Raw genomic sequence first — 10,570 nt, forward strand, 5'->3', positions numbered from 1 at the left:
GAAGGGCAAATGAATGCCTTCCCATGGAGGCATATGTGATTGGATGCAGTGGGGGTTTTCTAGAACTTCTGGGAAGGAGAAGGGCCTGGACCCACCGAGAGGAAGCTGAGCAGAGGAAGGATGGGGGCCAGGAAGACGCGGGAGTGACAGGTGGCATCAGGGGGCCAGCTGGTGTGGTAGGACCCCAAGTAGGAAGAGAAGAGATCCATGGGGTCTCTTCAGTCCCTTGTCAGCAACTTTGGGAACACTAGGAGAGAAGGGCCAATGTGAAGGTGGGGGATTGTTTGGAGTTCTCATTTCCCCCGCGACTTGCTCCCCTCCCCACCGCCCCAGTTCACCTCAAGACTAGAGGAGGAGTCTCAGCTGGCAACACTCAGCTCCTTGCCTGAGCACCTACTCCATGCCCACACTGCACGACACTGCCGCTTGCCCCTACCGTCCTCTCTCGGTGAAGCCTGGTGACAGCCAGTCTACAGCTGAGGACACGGAGGCCAGGGTCTCAGAGCCATGCTGTGGGGGTGCTGGGCTCGGAGCCCCATCGGTGGGACTGCGCCAGCCTCCAGGGACTCCCCAAGCTCCGGGTCCCTCTGCTTCTCTCCTGATCGCCCTTCCCCCACACGTGCCACTCCCTAACAAGAGGCACAGGCACCGACTCCCAGGCCTCTAGGCCCCCAGCCAGAAACAACGGAGCCCCCTAGGGCCCATCTGTGAGGTCTGGAGACCTCTGTGGAGACATTGGTTGTCAGACTGGGTGGGGGGCGGTTCCCACTGGACTTAGCGCGGAGGTCAGGGATCTGCTGAGCAGGACGGGGTGGGGCTGGGAAGCCATGCTCCATGTCAGGCAGGTTCGTCCTTTCACGCGCGAGTCGGGGGCTTCCTGCCAGGTGCATGTGCCGGTGCCCCGCCCCCGTCTGAGCAGACGTGGGCACCCACACGCTTTCAGATGTGGAGGGAAGCCTGAAGGACCGACCGCGCCTGGCCACACGGAGGCCCTCACAGAGATCCTCTCCTCGACCAAGGCTCCCCCTCTGACTACGCCTTGGCTTTGGGGCTTCCATGTTCATCTTTGTATTGTCCGATTTTAGGAAGAATCCTGTTAAGTTAGTTCAGCCAGAATCCCCATCCTCAGCATCCGATCACCCGCGATATCTGTGTGACGGGGTTCGGCCCCGGCCTTCCCCCGCCCCCGCCCCCGGTGATGTCTGCGTGCCCTGGCCTGCGCCCAGCCAGCATCCCCCACTGGCTGATGTTTCCTCTTAGCGTTTTCCACCCACTGACCCCCTACCTCCTCCCTGGCTATGAATTCCTACTTCTCCTTCTTGTGTTTGGAGGGGAGTTCACCCTCTCTTCCCATTGCAGTTGTCTCTCAGCCTATTGAAATAACCCCCCTGGAGTAAAGTCTGCCCCACTGTCCTTGGGCAAGTGTCATTGAACAATTTTAACATCCTTTTCAGATGGGAATAGAGAGCACTTTGGACTAACTTTCTTTCAGATGCGTGGGGAGGGGCCAACTCCGGGTCAGAGGCATAAACCCGCACCCTCTGCAGGCTAGAGCACCCCCAGGTGGGGCCTTTCCCTGGCAGCTATGGGCAGGGCGGGGGCAGGGGGGTGGGAGGGAGGAGGTGGAGCCTCCTTTTTCTAGGGCATGTGTCACTGGCCTCTTGCCCAGGGGCACTGCCTTGGCACTGCCCTACCAGTGTAGGTGGCAGTGAGAAGCTGGGGCCTACTCCCCAGGGCCTTTGGAGCAGACCGCAGACCTTTGCAGCCCTATGTCGCTGGCCCCCCAGAACCCAGGACATGGCAGATGGGGCGCAGGCAAACCCCAAAGGGTTCAGGAAGAAGGTGCTGGTTAAACATTCCTCTGGGTGCAGAGGTTCAAATCTCAGGGCCTCTTTTTCTTCGAGGATCTCCAGGTATGTGCCTGCTCCCCTGGGATGGAGCCCTCCAAGGAGAGGAGCAGGGATGGAGGTGGGGAACTGGTTCCTTGAACCTGCTTCTCCAGGAAGGAGACCTCTGAGTCTCCAAGTGATGGCTGAGAAATGTCACTGCACTGTTAGTGCCAGAAGGGCCTGACGGATCATCTAGTCAACCCTCCTGAGACAACTGAGGCTCAGAGAGGCTAAGAGGTCTACCTGAGGTCACACAGCATTTTGGAAGCAGGGTTGGGACTGGAACCCAGGGCCCCAGGTTTCTCGGCTCCGGCTCTGAGAGCAAGACCCAGTGCAACTTTCTGACACAAATATGCAAGGAGGCTGCTGCCGATCTGTGACAGCAATCTGACCCCCCCGTGTGGCAGCAAGCTGCCTGTCTTGAAAGCTGATTCTTGCTCCAGGGGTATGCGGGCAGGAGGGGAGAAGGCTCCCACTGCTTCCTAGCACTGCCATTCTGGGGGCTGTGCCTTCAGCAGGCACAAAGCAGGTAGGTGCTCAGCTCTTCCTGAAGGATCCTGCTAATGACAGGGATGGGGCGCAGGAACCAGGACATCGGTGTCATCAGGGTCATCAGGGGACAGCACTGAGGGCACCTGTCACGATAAGGAGGCCCTGGGATTGCAGGAAGGGGAAATGGCCCCACTTAGGACCTGGGTTCTCTTCCTCTCTCAGGTCTGGCCTGGCTATGAAGTTCCTCATCATCGCCGTCCTGGCCGGCAGCAGTGAGTAAAGGCTCCGGGGAGATGCCTCATTCTCCCCAACCCCAGGCTCTCTCCCTTGACCTTGGGCTTCTTGGTGCTCCATCCGCAGACCAGCAGCAAGACCTTGGCCCTGTCTTTCATCTCTCTTGGCCTCCAATGCCCCGCTCAGCCCCTGCCAGGCTTCGCTCTCTCTCTGGAGCTGTTCGTTTCTCCACCACCTGTAAACACGCCACAAGCAGTTGGCATTTACAAGCCTCAAGAGGCAGGGCCCAGAGTTGAGCAAGCATCGTAAAATGGTGATGTTCGCTGGGCGTCCGGGCAGCCCGGCAAACCGAGGTGTTTATGTGTGGGGGAATGTGTGTTTGTGTACATGTGTACATGTAGACAAGCTGTAAGTTTGTGCATGGATATATGCTGTCTATGTGTGTGCGATAACCCTGTGGATAAGACACTTCAATAAAATGTGTGAGTGTGTGCGAAGTGAGTTATGTGTGTCTAGAAGGTGTCTATGAACACAGGGGTGCATATATCTGTATGTGGTATGCGCAGAGCAGGGGTGTGTATGTGAGCATATACAAAGATGCGACAGGTCTGGGGACTTCTTACCGGGGTGGTGACCAGGTCTGGGTGTATGGATTGGGGACCACTGAGCCTCTGACACAAATCAACCCCCCACACATCCAGGTGTGCCAGTGGCGGGCACCTGAGGTTGATGGAAAATGGACTGAACCTCTCGCTGGCTTTCCATCTAGCCTGTTACCCACCTCCTGGACATAGCCAGCTTTGAGGAGAAGAAATTCCAGAAACAAAATAAGACTAAATATAGCTGACATGAAAAACTGTTGGTTGCATTCAGGCAAAGTAACCTGTTATTTAGAAAATAAACACTTGAGTTCAGCCTAAACCCCTGGCCAGGGACAGAGCCTCCAGCCTGACTGGAGACTCTACATCTTCCACGTGGAGGGTGAATGTGCACGTGGCCTCACTCCAGGCCACAGATTCCACTCTGGGTGGCGCCTGTGAGTGTATTTGTGATATGCTAGTGTGTGTATGACTGAGACGTATAAGTTGTGCCTGAGTGTGTGAGGTGTTTGTGGGTGAGTGTGCATACTGAGTGTGTGATGTTGGCAACTATGAGAGGGTGTGTCTCTGTGTGAGACATGTGCATGAAGTACACCTGGGTGTGTGTATGCATGTCAGTGTGTGTACGAGTGTGCAGGGTGTGAAGGAGAGGATAAGGTGGGTGTGTTGGTGTCTCCATGTGTGTCTCTGTGCGTGCCCACCCTTTGTGTGGACAGCTGAGTCTCTCACTCTTCTCCTACGTGGTGGACCCTGGGAATGAAAGCTGCCCCTTTCCCCTCCCCCCATGGAGGTGAACTACTAGAAGGTGGGTGGGGGTAGAGGCAGGGGTTTTCGGGCTGGGGGAGCAAGAAGGCCAGGACCTCAAGGGGCTCTGCACAGGGCGCCCTGCAAGAGAATGTCATTATTTCCTGTCGTCAGATTTAGGAATTGAGGTCAAAGAGGTTACGCAACCTGCCCAGAGTCTCACAGTGTTCATGGAGAAACCTGTTTGCAAACCCACTCTGTCTGACTCCAAAGCTGATTGGCACACACGTTATTCTCCTGTACCAAGAAGCCAGTGGGGGGGGGTGGGGAGAGGTGGTAGAAGGGGAGGGAGAGCTAATGTCCCCAGGGACCCCTCCCGACCTTTCAACAGTCACCAAATCTCTGTGCAGCTCAGGGAACAGGCTCAGGCTCACAGGATGCAGGGTCCTCTGTCGCCCTGCCCCAGGCCCCAGTGTAGACATTCACAGGGCTCTAAATCATCCTCTTAAAGTCACCTGTCATTTCTCCCTACTCCTTCCCTGTGTCCTCTCTTGTTTGCTCCTTATTCTCTGTGAGGACAGAAATCACAGAGCCAATACACAGAGACCCAGGGGGAGCAGGATTCCCAACATCAGCTCTCGGAGGGGCGGGGCAGACCCAGCCCAGGAGTTGGCAGGCACTGTGCGGGGGTGAGCGTCTGGGGCGTGCTGGCCCCAGGGATCCCAGGAGGCCAGCACCATTGTTCCCATTCTACAGATGGGAAAACGGAGCCCCAGGGAGCTGGAGCTATGTGCCCCGGCCTGTCTGTCTCCAAAGTCTGTGATTGTCCCACCGAGGCACGTTGAGGTGATGACTTCCTTGTCACTAGCGATGTGGGACAACCACGTCTGAAGAAGCGAGTCACTGCGGCTTCTGGGACTCCATCCAACATCCAGTTTCTGAACTCCTTTGACTCTTCCCTCTCCTAGTACATTTCCTATTCCAGGCTGTAGAGCAGGGTGGGGAATGTGGAGAGCACAAGGGCAGGGTGCTGAACTGGGTGGGCACCTGACCCTGGCCCAGCTGAGGAGCCAGGGGTGGGGGGTGGGGCGCAGGCAGGAGCTGCCATTTGCTGGTGGCATCACAGCTCTGGGACACACAAACCTGGGGTCATGTCTGGGCTCTGCCCCTTCCAGGCTGTATGACCTTCACTGTTCGGAGGCTTAGTTTGCTCATCCATAAAGGGAGATAGAGCAGCTCTCCTGCCCGCGTGGCGGGGGGAGGGAGGGCATGCAGTGGGCTTGGTGCTGACTTTGGGGTGAGCCAGGAGGAGACGCCAGGCCAGCACAAGCCAGAAGCCCAGCGGCCAGAGCAGCTGGGAGGAAAGACTGTGTCACTGGGGTGGGCTGGCTGCCAGATGCCAGGAAGCTGATTTTTCTGGTACAGGAAGGGTTATTGCACTATTGCTTCCTGTGAGACACTGACAGAGAGAAAGGAGTGTGTGTGTGTGTGTGTGTGTGTGTGTGTGTGAGAGAGAGAGAGAGAGAGAGAGAGAGAGAGAGAGAATGTGTGCATGTGTGTGTCTTCATTGACTGACTAGGGCACCCAGTTGTCTCTGGGTTTATCCTGAGATGGATACCATCCTGAGGAGACCAGCCCCTGCGGGGGGCAGAGAAGCCAGGCCGAGCCAGGAGGGCCCAGAATCGAACCCCGGTGTTCAGAAGAGCGTATCCATGTGCACTGCCCCTTACAGTTTCTGGGGGCAACTGAGCTTCGGGCTCTCACTGCCTGGGTCCCAATTCTGTCTCCACCGCTTTTCAATGCGCTTTTTCTTGGGTGAGTCACTAGGGGCTCTGGACCTCAGGGCCCTCATCTGTAAAGTGGGACAGCAGGCCCCGCAGGGCTGCAGGGAGCGCTCAGTGAGTTAATGCCCAGGATGGCGCCTAGCACGGCGCTGGGCACAGAGGAGTCCTCGGAATAATAGTAACTATTGTTATTATCTCAGGGCCTTAGGGCTTAACGTAAGAATGTGTGCAGTACATATACTCAGTGCTTTGTGCATTGCTTCCTCCCTCCTGCTCTGCCCGCCCGCGGGCCCCCATTCCCCGGGCCCTGGGCGGCGGGAGGACAGCCAGTCCCACAGGGCAGGCTGCTCACAGCCTCCCCTCGGCTCTCCCGCAGTCCTGCCTGCAGCGCACAGCAGCCTGTTCAACCTGAAGTCCATGGTGGAAGCCATCACGGGGAAAAATGCCATCTTGTCCTTCGTGGGCTACGGCTGCTACTGTGGGCTGGGGGGCGGTGGCCACCCCATGGATGAAGTGGACTGGTAGGTTCCAGCGTGCCCGGGCTGCTGGCAGAACTGGGTGGGTCCAGAGCAGGCCAGACTGACGTCCATCTTCGAGAGGCGGGAGAGGGCCCTTTCCCCAAAGGACGAGGCTTGTCTGATGAGTTAGTGACAATGAGCCTGACTTTTAACCCCTGTCTTCTCCAATTATCTCGGACAATCTCTATTGTCCATCTCCCAGGTCTTGGGCTTGGAGGCATCTGAACTCCTACTCTTGCCAGGAAGGAACTTTTGATCTGCCCCAAACCCACAAGAGTAGCAGTCATACAGCTCATGGCTGACAGAGACCAGGGCTGTGATGCCTGCCCCCGTGGGACCGGGGGAGGCCATGGAGGGCAGGGCTGTGCCTGCTTCCTCCGTTGGATGGCGGCGGGTGGAGGGAGGCGGTGCCCAGAAGACATGGCTTATCTCCTGCTCCTATCTCCCCCAAAGCAGTCAGCAAGAAGCCTGGTATCACCCGGACCTTAATAAATACACATTGACTCATTGTTTTCCCTCCCCCAGAGGGGACAGGGACGGTCACCCACACTTGCTTCCTGTCCCTTATCCCCTACCACCCCCCCCCCCCCGCCCTTCAGACCTTTGTCTTTCCTGGTCGTCACGGACAGCCAGGTATGGCCTCTGCATATAGTCGGTCTATAACCCTAACCCTCCCTCCCACCCTGACTGCATGGCTGGACCACCAAGCGGGAGCCCTGTGCAGAAGTCAAAGAGGCAGAATTATGGACAAGAACCCAGGACACTGGCCAGTCCTGCCTGGCTGTGTGACTTCAGACGAGTAACTACCCTGCTCTGGGCCTCAGTCTGAAGGTCTGACCAGCAGGGAAATGGAGCGGGGGATCAGGGTGTCTGCGGGTGGGAGCGGGCCAAGCCTGGCCATGTGGGTCTGCTCCCGTCTGCCTGTCCCCCTCCACCCACCCCTAGGTGCTGCCATGCCCATGACTGCTGCTACCAGAAGCTCTTTGACCAGGGCTGCCACACCTACGTGGATCACTATGAATACTCCATCGAGAATAACAAGACGATTGTCTGCAGTGAGTCCCTCCCCTGACGTCTGCCCGCAGCCGGTGCTGGGGCTCTGGGCAGGGTTGCCAGGTGAAATACAGGACGCCTAGTTACATTTGAGTTTCAGATCAACCACGAAACATGTTTACACATAAGTATGTCCTCAATATTGCATAGGTTCTAATTATACTAAAAATGAAATGTTAGCATAAAATCAATTAGTGTTACTATAGAACTAAGAATTAGCATAAGTATGTTCCATGCAATATTTGGGGCATGCTTATACTAAAAATATTTGTCTGAAATTCAAATGAACCAGGCCTATTGTTTTTGTTTGTGCGCTTGGGAGAGCGGACAGCCCTCCCTGCGGCTCGGGCACGCCCCTCTGCTGGGCTCTGATCTCCCAGCCCGCCTGGGTCCCTGGCAGGGAAGGATTCTGATGCAGGCGGACTGGGCGGGGCCAGGAATCTCTGCTTTCCACCAGATCCTCAGGTGCTCGTGAGACTTTGTGACACACTGGCCTGGGGCTCAGAGGACATGGGTTTGACCTGGGTTCTGCCAGCCTCTCCTTGTCCTGTCGCCCTGGGGCAGGGCCCTTCGCTACCTGGTTTCTCTTTCTCCATCGCTACCTGAAGGGATGTGAACCAGAGAAGACTGGTTCCTTGCCATTTCTGTCACTAGGACCCCACCAGAAGGTGGCTCCTTCCCAGGACCCTCAGTTTTTCCGGAATTCAAGCTATGGGAGCCAGGCCTGATGGAAGGTGCTTTGCCATGGACCTTCCGTGGCTTTTCCCCAGCGGAGGGGTGTGGCATCCAAGCGGATGGCCCAGGTGTCCCTGCCCTGCCTCTCCTTCACGCCGCTCCCTGGGGCAGCAGTTTCCCCCTGTCCAGGGCCGTGGGCAGCCCTGGGCTCCCTTAATCTTCTGTCTTAGCCAGGCTCTGCTCCTTGTCCCTCCTAATGGCTCACCAGCATCCCAGCTTTGCAAAGAAACTCAGGTCTCCTGCTCTCTGGGAAAGAGTCTGAGGAGAGCTGGGCTCACCTGGGGCGCTTGGGCGCCCAGGGCTCTGCGGCCCTCCTATTCTGCTGTTCAAACGTGGGGTGGAGGGGCTGGCTTGAGCGAGGGGGTGTCCCGCCATTAAAGCCCAAGCTATAGTTTCTGCGATGGCCTCTGGGATTCCTGGCGGCAGGGGTCAGCTGCTGTGAGAGGTAATGGTGGGGGAGGGCCCTAAATGGTCCCCCTGGCTCTTTAATGTATATTATAGCTTAAGAGGCTTCTCTTTCAGCAACTGCTGTATTAACCTTCTGCAAAGAGTTTCATTTGGTTGAAGTATTTACAAACCATTGGCTAGTGGGTGGTTCTCAAAGGGTGTTCCCCAACCTGTGGCCTCAGTGTCACCCAGGCACTACCCAGCAATGCAGATGATCAGGGCCCACCCTGACCTGCCAATCTGAAGCTCGAGGGGTGGGGCTGGGCAGCCTGGGTAACAAGCCTTCCGGCTGCTGCTAATGTACACCTAAGGCTGGGAACTGCGGGGATCAGTGCTTTCTGGAGGCTGATGTTAACAACTGCAGCGGCAGCAGCTACTGAGTACTAAGCATTTGCCCCTTGGGAGGCACTAAGCTAAGCTCTTTACAAGTGTTTTCCTCACTGGACCCTTCCCACGAACACCCTCCAGGGTGGGTGTTCTGTGATTGAAGAGAGGAGGCCCTGGATGGTAGAAAGTATCCGACGTGGGGGCAGGGAGCTCCCGGCACTTGAGTTCCTGTCCCAGCTCTGCCTTGGGTTTGCTGGGTGACTTAGGGAAACCCGTTCCCCTTCTGGGCCTCAGTTTCTCAACAGTGCAGTGACATGCTGGACTTGAGTGCGTCTCTGAGTCTAGCACACATCAGAGCCACGTGGGGGGCTGTGAACACAGGCTGCCGGCCCAGCCCAGAGATTCGCAGCCCGCAGGCCTCGGGTGGGCCCCCGGTGGTGCTGGGGAGGCTGGCCCTGGGATCGCTGGACCCTCAGAGTGCATGCGCTCCCCTCCTCCTAGGAGATCTCAACCAGACAGACTGCGACAGGCAGACCTGCGAGTGCGACAAGAGCGTGGCTCTGTGCTTCCAGAAGCATAAGTACAATGAGAAGCATCGCAACTACCTCAATATCTACTGCCAGGGCACCACCCCCAACTGCAGCATCTACGAGCGGCCCCGGGGGAGCCCCACCCCCTCAGCAACCCCTGTACCCTGCAGGCCCATTTCCCAGGCTCCCCCCGCGCCCTGCAGCCCCACCTCCTCGGCACCCCCTGCGCCCTGCAGCCCCACCCCCTCGGCACCCCCTGCGCCCTGCAGCTCGACCCCCTCGGCACCCCCTACCCCCTGTGGACCTCCCTCCCCAGCACCCCCTGCTCTGCCCTAGCACCCTCCGGGCTCTGACAGAGAAGAGGGGTGGCCGTTCCTGCTCTGGGGCCCAGGCACATGGAGCAGGTAGAGGTGGGAGCAGATCCAGAGCCCAAGGGCTACCCTGCCACCTCCTCCCTGGAGCCCTCTGGCAAGGCCAGCCCCCAGGGGACTCAGGAAGGCCTGGGCCCTGACTGGTCACCCGGCTGCTCCAGCCCGGCAATGGGCATCGCTGTGCCCTGCTGTTGGTCCTGAACCTGGCTGGGAACATGTGGCTTGTTGGGGTCACTTCTGAGTGTGGAAGATGAGGCCTGAGAGAGAGACCTCAGACCCCCAGGTCCCTGACAAACACAGGAGAAGGCAGGGCCCAGCCTCTTCCTCAGCTGCTTCCTTTGTACATCCCGTCACGCAGGGGAGTGGGTGGAAAGACCTTGGGCCTGGGCAAGGAAAGGCTGAGGGCCGGGACCCACTGGGGTGAAAAGGGAAACAAAGGCCCAGGTGGGAGGCTGTGCAGAAGATTCAGGAAGGCAGCGGGGCGAAGAGCCTGGGAGGGTCGGAAGGGTGGAGAGAAGGTGGGAGAGAGGTGAGACAAGGTGAGGGTCAGAGGCGTGGAGCTGGGCGGTGTGTCTGAAGTCTCCAAAGGTGGAGGAGAAGAATAAGCATCACAGTTTTTGAGGAAGAGGATCCCTGTTTCTCCACTCTGGCCGTCCTCTCCTTCCTTAGGACTCCTTCCAAGTTAGTGAGGCCTTTAGCGCTAAGGCTCGAGGAAGGGGCTGCACTTGCTTTACATTGGTCTGGGGACTGCCGTTGACAAAGAGGCACTCCTTGGCCAGCCTTTAGCCACGCTCCTCTGAGACCTTTGATCACCACCCAGTTTTAGCGAGAACCTGACATGTAAACT

At 57.7% G+C, this 10,570-nt stretch overlaps 1 protein-coding gene across 1 annotated transcript; it reads left to right on the plus strand.

Annotated features, from left to right (window-relative positions):
- The first annotated feature begins 1,797 nt into the window (after positions 1–1,797).
- PLA2G2F (phospholipase A2 group IIF) lies at positions 1,798–9,924 on the plus strand. Its single transcript, XM_054572188.1, has 6 exons — positions 1,798–1,913; positions 2,604–2,653; positions 6,119–6,263; positions 7,206–7,315; positions 9,324–9,511; positions 9,709–9,924. The coding sequence occupies exons 1-6, from the start codon at positions 1,798–1,800 to the stop codon at positions 9,922–9,924; spliced, it is 825 nt and encodes a 274-aa protein (XP_054428163.1).
- Positions 9,925–10,570: the final 646 nt, after the last annotated feature.

This window comes from Pteronotus mesoamericanus, unplaced genomic scaffold (genome assembly GCF_021234165.1).
Source record: "Pteronotus mesoamericanus isolate MK-2021 breed Mesoamerican mustached bat unplaced genomic scaffold, CSHL_Meso_final contig_221, whole genome shotgun sequence".
In the NCBI taxonomy this organism is placed as follows: Eukaryota; Metazoa; Chordata; class Mammalia; order Chiroptera; family Mormoopidae; genus Pteronotus; species Pteronotus mesoamericanus.

Bases quoted from the DNA above. Each gene is read 5' to 3' on its own strand.
- PLA2G2F (XM_054572188.1), top strand. From the start codon at position 1,798: ATGGCAGATGGGGCGCAGGCAAACCCCAAAGGGTTCAGGAAGAAGGTG. The intron at 6,264-7,205 runs GTAGGTTCCAGC...ACCCACCCCTAG, and splicing joins CCCATGGATGAAGTGGACTG to GTGCTGCCATGCCCATGACT. The intron at 7,316-9,323 runs GTGAGTCCCTCC...CCCTCCTCCTAG, and splicing joins TAACAAGACGATTGTCTGCA to GAGATCTCAACCAGACAGAC.